General features: G+C 48.4%; 1 protein-coding gene across 1 annotated transcript in view; it reads left to right on the top strand.

The window, feature by feature from the left end:
- KY (kyphoscoliosis peptidase) overlaps nucleotides 1–11,689 on the top strand; it is a 46,533-nt gene extending 34,844 nt beyond the window's left edge. Inside the window, exons 11-14 of the mRNA XM_080409767.1 lie at nucleotides 2,434–2,551; nucleotides 8,111–8,299; nucleotides 8,877–9,067; nucleotides 10,143–11,689. Coding sequence (XP_080265893.1) covers nucleotides 2,434–2,551; nucleotides 8,111–8,299; nucleotides 8,877–9,067; nucleotides 10,143–11,044 — 1,400 coding nt within the window. The 3' untranslated portion in view covers nucleotides 11,045–11,689. The remainder of the gene's footprint in view (nucleotides 1–2,433; nucleotides 2,552–8,110; nucleotides 8,300–8,876; nucleotides 9,068–10,142) is intronic.
- The last annotated feature ends 4,200 nt before the right edge of the window (nucleotides 11,690–15,889 follow it).

The following is a 15,889-nucleotide window of genomic DNA, read 5'->3' as shown; positions in this document are numbered from 1 at the left end:
ACCAGGGGCTTGGTTGTCACCTTCAAAGGCATCCAACCCCAGCAGAGGTTTCATCTCCACCACTGTCCCAAACCCCTGTGCCACCCTTCCCAGCACACTCTGCTTGCTGGTGCCTTCGCTCCAGGATGGTCTCAGCGTAGCGTAGGTACCACCAGGAACCATCCAGCTGCCTTGCCCAGTTCGGTGTCATCACAGCTGCTTCTGCAGCTCCTCCTTGGGCAGCAGACCACCCCTTGCACGCCTGGACAGCCGGGCGCTGAGCAGGAGGTGCCCTGCGGCCCCTGGCAGTCTTTGGGCAGTTTCGTTGCCAGCTTTGCCCCTGTGCTTTGTGGACACGTCCCGCGCTCCAGTTTCCAGCTGGTCCCTAACTGCGTTCCCACCAGCCACGCCAGCGCAGCAGAGAGGCCAGCTTTCACAGCGCGGCTGCCACCTGCGCCATTGCCGCCCTGCCCACGCGTGCCACCCTTCCGACTTGCACAAGAGCTGCAATGATGCAGCTGCCCCTGCCCTTTCCTACCCAACCCCAACCCAAGCAACACCAGAGTTTCAGAAATAACCGAGAGATGTGAAGAGGACAAGGAAGGAGGAGGAGGCAGCATTTGTAGCCTCTCCAGTCCAGCACATCAGAGGGAGCAAAAGGTGCCTTGCTCCTTTGTGGGGGTAAAATGGGTGCAGAACTTCATGGCGTTTTGAATAGCATATGCAGAAATGTTTCTTTCCCATTAACTCCTGGGGCAGAGGGAGAGAATTACAGCTATTCTTTCCCTCGCCTCTTACACATCCTGATGGGTGCAGTTTGCTGGCTGGACAGGCCAGCTGACGGAGAGCAGAAGAGCAGTTTTGGAAGGGCGAGCCTAATCTCACGCCTACTGAGATCAGCAGAGCTTTGCCAGCAGCTGCATGGTTAGCATAGTTAGGTCAATCCCAAGCAACTTTAATCTTGCCCTTAAATATACAGACTGCTGATTTCACAGCATTTCCTGAAACTGAGCATTCGACTCATCCCAGTGCCGAGCTCCCAGCAGCTGCTGATCATTCAGTCTTTATGCTGTTAACTCCCCTCTGCCTGCCACGGCCTGGGCCAGGTCCTGCCCGGGACAGCCAGTCTGGTTGGAGTCGCTCCGTTTACCTTACACACATTCACGGGCTGTCGCTGATCCCTAGCATGTATGCCGTGATCAACTCACAAGATTTTTCACGTCCTCTTAGCCCCCGTTCTCCTTTCTTCCTGCAGAGACTGACCCCTGTTTACATGCATGGGAAATAAACACAGTGCTGGGAATTTAAATCGGCTCACAAAAACGCAAGGTGTCTCTCCTGGAGGAGCACTGATGTATAAACTCCCTCTCTGGATCTGAAGTGAGAGCGCTGCTCCCTGGGCGTCTCTTCCCACCCAGTCCAGCTCCCTGCCTGTCACAGACTGCTCCTCCATGCAGCAGTAGCACCAGAAGGAATTCTTTTAGCTATCATTTCTAGCATAAAGCCACATGCAGCCAGCTGGCTCCCCGTACCCCTGGAGTGCCCTGCCGCTTTGCTGGTGGCCCAGCAGCCCAGGTGGAGAACGCCAGCCCTTCCCCCCGCCCCACGAGCCAGCCCCCCGGCAGCCGAGCCCCCTCTGTAAAAGCCAAGCGGTTGCAGCATCTCATCAAAGCGCAGATACAGCGTGTTGCCAGCGGTTTTTTCCTCTTCCACAGCATTAAAGGATGAATGAGCTGATGCAGCATTCCTTAGAGCTTTGTCAGAAAAATATGTTTGTATTTTAAGAAAGAGGTTATGGACATGGCCAGGGTTGGTCAGTATTGAACTGACCTTCCCAGACCAGTTCCTCAAGCTCCGTCTGAAGGAACCCTGCTGCGCCTCTTTTCTGCATTCATTCAAACAAATTAAGATTTCCTACGCTTCCAGGTATTAATGACTCACTAGCAACAAATCATTTCGGGTACTTCCCAACAAGATACTTTCCAGGTATTTTTAATGCAAATTGCCTGTAAAGAGTGCAAAAAGCTCAATGGTTTCCTTTGACACTAACACAAGCCCAACTCCTTCACATGCAGAGCTCTGTTCTTTACTGGGACTGTAGGTCCCCCCAGTCCCCCCAGTTAAGGACTCTTTCAGTCCTGGGACTGTAGGTCCCCCCACATGAGGGAGCCCCTGGGGAGGCCTCCTTTCTCTAACAAAAAGCAGTTTTCCTCCCCTTCAGATTCAACTGCTGAACCTCAGCCCAGGCTCAGAACAAGCGGTGGCGAGCGACAGACCTTGTCCCTCTGCCCCCAGCCCTGTGACATCCTCGTGCAGCAGGTGCCACGGCTGCCGCTTGTTTCTCTTTGCTGGCGCTCACGGAGATGAAAAGCAATGCAATCGCTGCTCCTGCTGCCCATCGATCCCACTGCCTCAGGCTTTTGGATGAACTTATGTCTGTGTTCCTTCCCGCAGAATACGACGTAGTGGGCTACCATAACAAAAGCCAGCTGTCGAGCAAACCCATAGATGTGCTTCAGATGGGGAAGAGCATTTGTGAGGGATACGCTGGGCTCTTTGAACAAATGTGCAGGTAAATTAAGTTCAGAAACATCCAGTGCCAGAGAGCGTTAACATTCATTGTCATCTCTGTGCCTGTTCTGTCTGCCTTTGCATTGACTGATGTGACTTTAAGCAGGACGTGGAACTTTAGCTTTCAGACCATGCTGTGGAAAAACAGCAAGTCCTAGAAAGGTCAATTTTGCTTCCTACTCCACTCCCTCCACCCACCCCCCCTCCCCAGCATAATTTACTTTGTGCCATCTGCTGAGCTTCGCATTGCATTAACATAATGGCAGATGAAAACACAGAGCTAATTTGGTTAGAAGAAGCCAGGTTTTTCCTTTGAGTATCTCTATGTGAAGGTTAAAAGCATGGCAAGACTTAAACAAGAAGGGCTGTCGTCTCCAACATGCTCCCGTGGAAGAGGTAGGCACAGCCCCAGAAGGAGCTTTCCCAGAACCTTCTGGAGATGCCCTCTGCCCCCACCACCGAGGCACCGCAGGGACACAGCCCCACACTCCCCACACCGTTTTCTGCGGTCAGTCTCAAGGTGCATCACCGCGGAGGCCAACACTGCAATCCCCGTTCAATAGCTACGTCGGCATCTAATGACTAAAACCTGTTCTCCTGCCTACAAAAACTTGTTGACCTCACTGGGGATGAGTTGCATGAAGGAGCGGGATTTCCCCCCCAGAGCAGGATTTCACGGTCACAAAGCCACGCTGCAGAAGAGGCAGCCCCCCCCCCCCCCGGCAGGGAGCGCAGGTGCCTTGCAGACGAATGCAGCGCAAATCCCTGCTCCCTCATGCTTCCCCACCCCAGTAAAGAAAGGAGGTGCCTGTTGCCCAAGGCGACCCCCAAGCACCACAGCAAGGAGCAGCATCTGGCCTCTCCCAGCTGGATGCAATAGTTTGGCTTAGAGAGGTGGTGAAGGCAGGACGGTACCTGGCAAGTTTGGGACCAGCCTTACGTAGAAGTGTTGTCCAGGAGGAGGAAACTCGACCTGATGACGCAGACACAAAATTGGAAGGGGCTTCCTAGCGGCAGAAAGCGACGATGATGTACTTTCCTAAGAGTGTGGGCTTGCGAGGTGGCTCTCTCAGGGAGCACCTTCTCGGCAGAGCAGCTTCCCTTCACAAGATAGCTTGTGAAAATTAAAGACCAGTTATTAATTGGCTTTCCACACCACGGAAAAAAGATCTGGGAAGGTTTTCACCATAAAACAAACAAAATCTACAAGGAAAAGGACAGACTTAAAAAAAAAATAATCCTGTGCCAGATGCTAAAGTGGTGAATGCTTCCAGCCAATAACATATCCCACCATATCAGATCCTGCTTCCTAAAGAGTAAAATAAAGAAACAGGATGATGAAGTATGAATTTATAACTGCATTTTACGGCACAGTTATTAGCAGCTAGAAGTAGGGGAAATTTGCATCTGTTCATTAAAAAGCATATGTTTAGTTCATTAAAAACATTAATATTTCCAACGATATCTTTCACTATTTAAAGGCTCTGTTCATCTACTCTTAATTCCTCAGTTCCAGGTTGAATACTCATTTTGTCATTCGGGAAACCTCCCAGTCATCCAGCCTATCACTTTTGTCAAATATTAGCTAAATGTTCATCTCTTTTCTTGAGAAATATAACCAAAGACACCAATCCTTTCCAACAAGGGGATCTCTGCATCCCTTCTTCTTGTGCACCATTCAAGTATTGTGCTGAGTCTAAGCGTAAAGGCAAGAGACAAAGAGCAGTCTTATACAAAGATTTTTTCAGAGCCAAGTTTTGGGTGAAAAAAAGGTCCTTTAAGGTGCCTTTTTTTACCTGGCTCTCATAGAAGCAACTTCCACAAACAACCCAATTTGCCAGTCCCCAGGAGTCTCCCCAAAGGCCCTGCTGAAGTCAGCAGCTGACACTGATTGAGTCCTACTTGTCCCCGTGCCAGCGGCGAGAAGAGTTCCTGTTGCCGACACAACACTGTCACCTCCGACCACAGCTTTGGCAGCCAGACTTCTTCCCGTTAGCAGACTCCTGTCACAGAGGAAAGGTGGGCACTGAGAGTGGGAAGCCGGCCACAAAACATCAGTTTCTAAACATCAGATGTAACAGCAATGAATGTAAACACAGGCTCCCGACCAATATTTTAGCAGCATTTATCAAGAATTGGCTTCTCAGCTGACAACCAAACTGGAGGAGGCAGCGTGGCCGAGTGAATCAGAGGGGAAATTCAAGAATTCAGTTTAGGGCAAAACCTAGCAGCCTGGACTTAGGGAGAAACTCGCCTACCAGAATTAACAATGAAGGCAAAACAACTATTTGCACTTCAGAGGTTTCAGCACCGTCTTTACGAGCAAAGCTGACCCCACTCCCTACAGTGGACCTGACCACTTGGCTGCTCCTTATTTATAATTAGTCTGCAAATAATCCAGGTTTCACATCCTCTTGCTTTTCCTGTTTTCTATAGTCAGTAGCTTTCCTTCTTTTCAGGCACAGGAGAGTACACCTACCTACCACAAGTACAAACCATTCTGTCTCCCTCTGGAGAAGCCAGATTTGTTTCTTCATTAGATGAAATCATCAAAGTCAACCTGAAATCAAAGGGAAGAAGGTGCCACTGAATTCCAGTGACACCTGTAGCAAGATCCAGACTAGTTCCTACTCTTTCTGAAGCAGAAAAGCAATGCAGCCTTTAACCTCCTTGCTGCACCAAGCAGACCACAGAATCACAGAATGGTTTGGGTTGGAAGAGACCTTAAACATCACCTAGTCCCACCCCTCTGCCACGGGCAGGGTCACCTTCCCCTGCACCAGGGTGCTCCCAGCCCCCTCCAGCCTGGCCCTGGGCGCTGCCAGGGATGGGGCACCCACAGCTGCTCTGGTGACATTTCTTCCTAATGTCCCATCTAAATCTCCCATCTTCCAGTTTCAAACCATCCCCCTTGTCCTGTTGCTACATGCCCTTGTAAAAAGTCCCTCTCCAGCTTTCCTGTCAGACCCTTTAGGCACTGGCAGGCTGCTGTAAGGTCTCTTCTCTTCTCCAGTCTGAACAGCCCCAGCTCCCAGCCTGTCTCCACAGCAGAGGGGCTCCAGCCCTCCAACCATCTCTGGGGCATCCTCTGGACTTGCTCCAACAGGTCCATGGCCTCCTTATGCTGGGGGGCCCAGAGCTGAACGTGGCACTCCGGATGTTGCCAACTGTTTCTTAATTCAGCTCTTCTAGCCCACCTTGTATTTAGGTCATCTTCTACCATCACATTGCCCCTTCAAGCATTTCTGGAGATCTTTTCAATCTTCTCTCTGTCTGGTTAATTTATCTATATAAAGTCATTTACACAAGAACAGACACCGTAAGTCTTTTCACCAGTGCAGGACTGCTCTTTTACAGGAGGTCTCAGCCTGGGTTTTTGTTTGTCCATTATTAGAGAAACTTTGAACACATCCCAGCACAAGCTCTTCTTGCTGCTTTGCTAATGTCCACCGTAAGTGAGAGCACAGAGAGGACGAAGGGCAGAACTTGTCCCTTAATGTTCTCTCTGAATATCCCAGCTAAAAAGAATGTCTAAAGAAGCCTAGAAGGATTAGACGTCAATCCCCATGAAATTAGTGGGAATTTGGTACTTAGCTCCTGTTAGGCCCCTTTGAAGCTCCTAGGATCAAATCTTCCTTAAAGTTCCCGGGCCAGCTCCTAGTCTCAGTTACCCCATGTAAATCCAAGCTCTCACCAGTCTTGTCAGTGGAGTTGCTCCAGATTTACTGCCCAGCTCCACGTTAGAATTTGGCTCACAGGCGACTGCGGGCTGGCAAAGACTTTACAGACCACCTGCAACGCCAGGTTCCTCGGCGGCATTCCTGCCAGGCTTGCCGGTTCGTTCTGAATACCTCGCGTGACAGGCGGTGCCTCGCGTGGCCGCGCAACAGCCCGGGCTAAGCGAGAGCTGGCCGGCACGCTCCCTCCTCTGTGCTGGCCACCCCGAGCAGGGATGGGCCGCTGCCGCGTTTCTCCTCTCCATGGAACCTTCCCTTCTCTCTGCAGGCTGCCCAGCGGGAGCTCCCAGTGGCTCTCCATCAGCCCTTTGCAGCTGTGGACCTATTTTTGATACTCTTTCTTAAAGAATTTATGAAAGAATCTAAGAATTTAAATTGATAGTCTTAAAGAAAGAGTATCAAACAACAAAGTAACACAAAGACATCCAGGTTCGAGTTTAGCGAGCCTGCATGAGAAGCTGAAGTGCCCACCTTCCCTTTAAACCCGCGACACCTCCGTGAAAAAAGCAGCCCTCCCTGTAAGCATTACTGCACTGCCAATTACAGCCCGTATCTGTTTATCAGACCTCGACTTCTTAACAGCCATGCTAATTATCTTCCCCATAAATATCACTTTTCTTCTGAGTTCAGCCCACATTATGCAGACATTCTTGCTCTTGAAGCATGCACAGTTTATTACTGAAGCTAGCTGTTCCATTTAACGTACTTTTCAATGGAGAAGAAAAATGTCAATACCATCCTACGCAAAAGACAATCCTCTAAGTGAAGCAATTTTAAATTAATGCTGAAATAAGATGCCAAAGTTAGAATCCATTGCTATCAACAGCGGAGAGCTTCTTAACACAGCGCTTATTTAAATCTTATTTACACATCAACCCAGGTATTCTTTTTTAAAAAAAAATAAATAAAAAATAGATGATTTAATCATTTGTACCCTGGGCAAGCACAAGCTCACTCTTTAAGGAAACTAAATCAGCATACACTATCCCGTGAGGTCTACGATATCTCAGCTGGTGTCAAACACCAGGCCTACCGGCACAGAGAGAACACAAGCATGAACAGACGCACTTTTAATTTATAATTACACGGGCTAATTGTGGACAGCATCAAAGGGATTCCACTGAGTAACAAGACAGAAAGCAATTAAGCACACTTCATCTTTGTCAACCTCCTCTAACAGCGCTGAATTAAAGGTGCATCAGAAAGAGGGAATATGCAAAAACGGGAAGAGCAAAGCCCCTTCCTCCAGTGGGACACTCTCTCCAAGTCCCCAGGCAAAGGCTACAAGAAAAATCGGCCCCTGCCCAACACCCCGGGCGTCATTCCCTTGGGTTACTCTCGCATGCCCACCCCCCACAAAGCCATTCGCTAGCACAGCCCAGAACAGCGCAGTCTCTACACGATGTCAGTGGTCAGAGGGGAGGACTCGCCTGTCTCCAGCCGCGCCAGCAGGCTGGTACAGGACGGCAGCCCGAGGAAAGCTGCACAAAGTGCAAAGATCCTCCTATTAAAAAAATACACCACCCCAGCTAACAGCAAATGTGTTACAAGAATTGGAAAGTGCAATAACCTGGGCATTTAGCACAAGAGCCTGCCCCCAGGGTCAGAGGTTGGGAATCTTCAGAGAGAAGCACACTTACACGCTTCAGACATTTAAATGCCCACCCTGGCACTCAGCTGCAAGGAGGCACCCGAGGAGCTGACGGAGCTGGTCCACAGGATTGAAGTCTGCCAGACTTCATTCCTCCTTTTGTCCTTCCACAAAAGTACACCGAGAGGTTTAAAACAGAAGTGTCCTGCTGCATCTTACTGTTTCCTTTTAGTATTGCAGGAATCCAGTGCATGAAGCTCTCGGGATACTCTAAGGGGTACGGGTACAAGATGGGGCAGACCTTTACAGGGGACTCCGACCATGCCTGGAACGCAGTCTACCTTGATGGAAGGTGGCACTTACTCGATAGCACCTGGGGAAGTGGTTCTGTCGATGATTCTTTCACCAAGTTCACCTTCAGGTAAAGAACCATCCTCTACGTTAATACACAAACCTACCCCAAAGGCAGAAGGAAAGCTGATGGGTTTGGCACAACCACCAGTGACAAACTTTAGATCCCACCGCAAGACCCAGAGCCCCGAGCTGCCTAGACAAGGGGTGGAGCAGGTGCCTGTAGAAAGGCAGCGGCCCTGAGCAGCAAGCTGCTAAACTGCTAAAAGCAAACTTTGCTTATCACGTCTTCAGTTCGTGCAATGCTACATGGCACCTGATCCAGGGCTTTCAGCTGCCTGAGCCAGGGTGGCTCCACACTTTCCAACAACAAGCAGTGCCTCCCTCTTTCTTCTAGGAGCCCGTGGTTGCAGGGGGTAGTGCAAATACCCTGGGTTTATCCAAAAGCTCAGCATTTGCCCTGGAAATGGAAGACCAATGCCTCAGGCTCCTTCTCTGCCTGGAGAATTTCAAACCCGCCGGTCTCGGTTTTTCAGCGGCCCAAAACACTCCAACTTCCTCCTGCTGAAACCACCACCACTGTGCAGGGGAAGCATTAGTTATTTATAATTACTCATCTTCCTTTCATCTCTTCCTTCTCCTTCCAGGTACAATGAGTTTTATTTTCTGACTCACCCGGCTCTGTTCATTAACAATCACTTCCCAGATAACAGTAACTGGCAGCTTCTTAAACCAACACTGACGCTGAAAGATTTTGAGAATAACATGCTGCACAACAGCAACTTCTACATGTTGGGCCTGCTGACGGCACAGCCAGAGACAGCTGTCATCCAGACAGGTAACACCCTGCCGGGGGGAAGCTGCAGAGCATCTTTGCTTATGCAGCCCCCCACCCAGCACACACTGTTGTGCGTGTAGTGAATGACATTGCCAGCTTGGTTCTGGCAAGCAGAACACACTCAAAGCTCTTGGGGCAGAGGAAGGTCTTTTTTATCCCCTTTTTTCTTTTTTTTTTTTTCTCTTTTTTTTTTTTTTTTTCAAGCCATGAAAAATTGTAGTAGCCCTGGGTCTAAAACAAAGCTTCAGTCAGCAGCTGAAGATGAGTTACTCTATCAGCCAGCATCACTGCTGCAAAATCAGAAGTATTGCTATTATATATTAGCAATTCTGGCTTGAAAATGAGACTGAAACCTTTTACAACACTCTGAAAGTTTGAATTACTGAACAATGCATAAACAGGCACTTCTTTATGCAATACTAAGCACGCCGAGTAAGCCCAGCAGCTCTTTCAACATAAAACTATTCAGGTAACCCCACGGAACTCCAGGGCCCATTTAAGATCACCTTCCTCAGATTTTAAGAGCTGCAGGAATTTAACTAGGCAGCTAATTTATGAATGCTAAGAACACAGACTTAAAAGGCAACAACATTTTAGGACTTAACGCTGTCTTCAAGCTGTTTGGGAACAGGCTCATAGGGAGGTAGATTATCTCATATCTGCATACTGGAGGGTTCCCGCACTTCCCTCTGAAGCTTCTTGGAACAGCCACTGGACTAGCAATCAGGTCTAATCACACCCAATTAAGCTCTTCTCGAGCACACGGGCTGACAGTACTTTCAATGATAGCTCACACAGGCTTTCACATTCTATAGGACCACAGCTCCATTTCAGTGTATATCAAAACAGGACAAATGCACATCTCCAAAACAAAGGCCACTCTTCATGCGCCCTTTTTGGGGGCCGCTGAGCTAAGCAGACAGCTGACAAGCTATGACCTGTCAATTACAGCTCTTTATTTTACTGTTAGAGAAGCAGCAATTTATTGGGACAGATTAGTCTTCCCAGAACAGGGTGTACATGCAAAAGATCTACTGAAACTCCTATGCATTTTCTTTTCCTTTGTATTTCACAGTAAATGGAAAAGCCTCTGTATCAGTGGATTGCCGTTCTGCCACGTTATTTACGTTTAAGCTGAAGGGAACAGATGAACACGGTTTAATGACTCTGAAAAAACATGGAATGAAGCTGGATATCTACCCACAGAAGACAGGGAGTCATAAGCTGCAGATCTTTGCCAAGCCCTCCAAAGCCTCGGAAGACGTCTACAGCTGTGTGTTAGAATACGTCGTAGAGTGCAAGTCTGTGGACAAAGCCATGCGCTTCCCAAAGGACCTGCACCAGCCTGTTGGGCCAAGCTGGTTCACGGAGCGGCAAGGGTTCCTGAGGCCGTCACACCCCGACCCCATCATTCCCACCAACGACGGGCGGTGTTCTGTCACCTTCACCCTGGGCAAAGACATAAGCGTCTTAGCCTCACTGCACTCCGACAGCAGCAGCCTGACAGAGGATATGGGGAGGCGGCACATCATGCAGATCCGTCGTGGGAACCAAATTGAGCTGAAGATCCACCTTCCCCACGCAGGGAACTTTGTTCTGAAAATCTATGCCAAGAAGAAGTCAGACCCTGGCAATTATGACTACATCTTCAACTACCTCATCACTTGCCTGAACACCGAAGTGAAGTGGCCAGCTTTCCCTCAGAGTTACAGCAAGTGGGTGGAAGACTACGAAATACTGGAGCCACTCTCTGGCTTGCTGCCGGCAAATCGCAACGTTCAGTTTAAGCTCAAAATGCACGGGATAGCGAAGGTGCTAGTTCAAGCGGAGAACGCTTACCCTCTCACCCAGAGCAGAGGCTACTGGGAGGGAACCTGCAACACCTCAGGATGCAGAGAGGTGTTCGTGATGGTGCACGAGAACGCTAACCACAGCTTTTACTCACACGTCCTGAAATACGAAGTCGAGACCCAGTAACACCCCTTCCTTGTTCGATCACTCACCGGCATGAACCGACCTTTCCAATGTGCCCTAAACCCGTACAGCTTTAGGAGATCGCTCATTCTCTTGATCAAATCTGTTCTTTCAATGAATGCAGGACAACACTTGCAGGCTTTTACAAGACCATGGGCTCAAAGAAGTTCAAAGAAGCAGAAAATCCTGTTAAGAAGGGAGCAGCAGTGGAAGAAATTAAGAAAAACCCTCACCTATGTTCCAGTAATACCGTCCAGACAAACATTTTGAAGAAAACAACTGACTGTCTGGCCATAGGTCATTCTGTGCCAGCAGCGACTGGCTTCCGAGATACGGACCATAAGAAAAGTCTTACAATGGCTACTCCAAGAAGAATCCACCTAGTTACAGGGCAGGATGAAGAAAGCACACCACTCTGGCTTTGAGCAGCAATACTGGACATGAGGAACTTCAGAATATTTAAACCAAGTTTCTGTATATCTTTAGTCAAGTTGCAAAATATGTCCCAGGAAAGAGAAGTGTTAGGAAGAAGATACAGCGTCAAGTTTTCTCGTGCACTTCGTTGTCTTACAAATTTAAGTGATACTGCGAAACTACTTTTTACACTGACTCTTAAATACAATAAACAAAATCATTTTTACCTTTTTATATTAGAGTATTTGAATTGTAAACACTTACTCTGCAATATTAACACTGTAACCGTATCTCAAGCATATAGGTGTTTCCATAACTAAAACTACACTAAAGTGGAGAATAAAGTTCTCAAAAATCACTCCTTACTCCAACCTGTCTATGCAAGACTGCAACTAAAAAACTTGAGGGGTTATGTGGACTAGCAGGCTGAGTGACATTATTATCATGTGAAAAACTATCTGGTGCTGTACTCTTGGAAAACCCCTCCACGCACAAGGCAGAGGTGGTCTTCTAGCAAATCTCACCACAAATACACATCATGAGATCAAGCAACATTTTCATAAACGATTCGGATGTCCGCAAGTGTTAGCATGACCCGACAGATATTATGTTTGAGCTTGAATTTACAATAAACCTGTTATGTTTTTGCATTCTACTTCATTGACCAAACGATATGAATTCCTCTTCGCAAAGCTGTGGTGCCTTCCACACAAAACACGTGGGTTACTCCTGCACTCCCCTCCTCCTCGGCGGCCGGGGGGCAGAAGTTATGCAGAGTACCAGGGGCTGCCATCGGCAGCAGGCTGCCGCCTCTATCCCTCCTGCGCTACTCCCCCTACCCCAGCAGCCAGGTCTGAGCCCCCATTTTAAGCCAGTTGAGCGAGTGCACGGGGCACCTGGAGCCGTTGGAGGCGGCGGAGCTCTCACCGAGGACGCAGGCCATGGCAGACGGGAGTCACAGGTACGAACACAACATGTAAGCTAACAAAGCTTGCTCTAGCGTGCCGGGAGTGCAGCGATGCTTTGGGGTCTTTTTGTACTTGAAGACAAGGAGGCTCCATACATGACATAAAAGCGGGTTTTACGCCCTCCCCCAAACAGCTAAGTGGCTTTGCCCTCAAAAACCGGCAGCAGCAGCTCCTCCCTGCAGGAACACTAACAAGCCTTGTAGCCCAGCAGGCATCCGCTCCCTGGGCAGCGACACACACTGAACAGCACAGATGCAGGAAAGACTTGGGGATTTTTTGATTGCCTAGGACCTTGAAGGCCTAAGCAAGCCTCGTCTGTAAGCACAGACAGCCCTAGTTTATTTTGGTGCCTAACAGAAGAATACTGTTTTCTTGGATCCCATTTTTCAGATCAAGGAGGACACATTTCAGCAGGTTTCCTTTTACAGGTCAAGCTGATCCAGTCAAATGTGTCACTTCTAACAACGGGAGGATAAGGAGGCATCCCAGAGAGCTTAGGAACTAAAGAACAGTATTTTTTCCACATAACAGGGTCAAGGATACCATACTACATACACCCTTCATGGCACCAAACCCTTGATGTCCACTTAGAGGTAAACAACCAGGCACAGCTGGTGGGCAGCCACGGTCAAGCCTCCCCACGGCACGGCTGCGGTCCCGGCGCCTCCTCTCAAAGACTCCCCTCCACAAGGTCTCCCTCTAACCCCACATGCCCTATTCCTGTCTCAAGTTCTCCCAAGGGAGTAGAGAGAACATTTTATACACTACCGTCCCCTGCCTAGCAAGATCTCAGGGGGCGTTCCCTCCTACCCCTACACGACCCTGCAAAACCCAAGCACCTGCAATTACACACATGCATACGGGCACGGACAGGCTCACTCAACCCCTCCAAGGAGGTGACCCAAAGCACTGTCACACCCGCAGAAGAACATCTCTAGGACACTAAAGACAAAGCCTGCAACAGCTTCCCATGTCCGACACGCTAGGCTGGTACGAACAGAACTACCACAAATACATTTCCACACTGTTGTTTCAAACAGAAACCAAACACTGGCTCAGCCCTGTAAATGTGTCAGAAGTTCTATAGCACTACCGAAGGCATGAGTTCAAAGACACAAAAACCTTCTCCAGCTTCATTAATTATAGAGCTTCCAGGGTCAGGTGATTATTCCAAGGGATGTCTGACACTGCAAAGGCAGAGCAGAATGCCTGAGAAACCCTGCAGCCCCAGATAAAAGCACCTCAGAAGTCTCTACTTGCTGTGACATCTCCCTCCGGGATAATCCAGTCTTTTTCTCCTCCCCTTCATAAAAAATGCACATTCTTCAGCAGAGCCAAGACTCTAACACCAGGAGAACATCTCTGGAACAGACTTCTCTGTTACCTGGGGACTACCAGCTCTCCCATTTCAGTCAGAGCTCTCGCCTGGCAGGCCCCAGCACTGAACAGTTTTTGTAATCCCTGCACCACCAAGAGATGCAATCACTTAGCACTATGAATTCAGACCACTCAGTTTTGCAAACATGTTGTTTCTCAGTGAAGGTAAATTAAGTATATGCAGAACAAGTTTTTATCTCTGGCAAGTTTATCTCTGCACTTCCATCTGCTTACGAGCTAGCTTCCTCACCTGCGGACAAACCCTGCTTGCATACCATCAGCTGCTCCGCTGTTTCCATGCTGGCTGTGAGAAAGGCACATTTAAAAATGAGCAGGGCAGTGCGAGCAGGAAACGGTTCAATTCCTCACGCTGCCTTGCTCAGCCTTAGTCCTCCTCTCCTGTTGTCTATGCACAGCAACTCCAGAAACAGCAGGCACGCGTGTATCTGCAAAGAGAGAAGGTGGGAAAGGCAGAGCACATACACCAGCGCAGAGAAGTCATTCAGCAGTTCCCCTGTTGCAAATTTTACTCTTTAGATCAAATTTTTACAGCCTATTCCCTGAAAGAAGCTGCTTATTGCATGTATTAGAAATTGATAAATATTGTGGGATTATAGCTGCTAATTAAACAAATGAATCATCTTCAGTTTCGCTCTTCACTTCTGCCGACAGAAACTGCCAAGTATCTCTAAAGGAAAGGGATATGGAAGCAAACATCACTAATGAGCCAAAATGTCTTCTAAACTTCTGAAAATCCTTAGTGCATGATGCAACATTCAGTAACTTACTCAACAAATCTTCCGGAAATGTAATATGGTTTGTAAGGCATCATTTAAAAAAATGGCATTGCTGTCACCACTGAAGGACGAGGAATCACCGAGTTCTGGCACACTGCACACTCAGGGGACCTATAGGTGCATCCAGACAAGGAAACACCAGTTTGTTCTATTTTGCTGTTCAGTTTTTGTCATGCCCCATGACCAACAAGTCCTTGCCTGAGACCTGGACAGTTAAGGTGGATGTTACAAAACGCTTACCTGTGGGCAGCTCCGAAGAGGCACCGAGGCGGGTGCTGGCTACGTGCAAAATGCACGAGCACCGAGCATGAGCATCGAGCATCGCTCATCCCCAGCTGGGGGCAGGTCAACTCCTCATTACAACGGCTGCACAATGAGAATCCAGAATGGATTTCAAGGTTTTATCCTTGTTCAAAGAACTCTAGAAGAAAGCCAAAATAAAAGGACTTGTCGATTCAAATGTTTTTGAAGCCTGGAATGCTGAATTGCTTGACCAAGCGCAGTCCCATTTTATGGCATGACGAAGTGGCTGCAGTCTGCAGACAGGCATCACCTTTGCTGAACTCATCTGCCTAAGCTGATGGCTGGCTTTGGCATGCACGTGTTGCTTTTGAATTCCTACTTTTTGACAGCATTAAGCTGCTCTAAGAGACAAGGTGAAACTGATGGAAGGGAACAGGAAACTGGCAGACACGGACATGGGATGTCACTGTCCCTAGGTTTGCCTGTACAAAGGTTGTGAAGGCTCAGCCACAGAACAACTGCGGAGTGCCCCTGGAAGAAAGGCAAGCCCGTAGACAACAGGTTCTGTTCAAGCATTAACAACTTACTTCTCTTGAGGAAGGACTCAACATATTCCCCAGAACAGGTCACAGATGTATTTATGCAGCAGTTCAACTTGACTGGATGGTGTCTGAGACTGCCTAGATTCAAAACAAGCTGATACCAGCTTACCCAGCAGCTGCAAGTACATTTGCTGTACAGACAAACCTCACTTGTTTGCAGGCTCTCCTCCCATTCAATTGCATTTCCAGTTCCAGCTACTCTCTTTTATAAGAGCTGTGACCACAGTCAGAATTCAGCCATTCATTCCTCAGCTGTTCTGCAGTACTTCAAGCAATGTGCAAGGCAAGATAAAGACACCAAACACTATACAAACAGTAAAGGGCAGAAGCTGCAAGAACCAGGAAATATTAAGAAATTCCACTAAGGGGAAATTAACTGGAGAAAATACAGGTAGCCTAAAGGAAAGAGTAATTATATACCTTGTTTCCTGAAGAACATAGCTACTC

Source organism: Falco punctatus (genome assembly GCF_963210335.1).
Source record: "Falco punctatus genome assembly, chromosome: 13".
Taxonomy (NCBI): Eukaryota; Metazoa; Chordata; class Aves; order Falconiformes; family Falconidae; genus Falco; species Falco punctatus.
The sequence above is the reverse complement of the archived record's forward strand: the minus strand, read 5'-3'. Positions and strand labels throughout refer to the sequence as shown.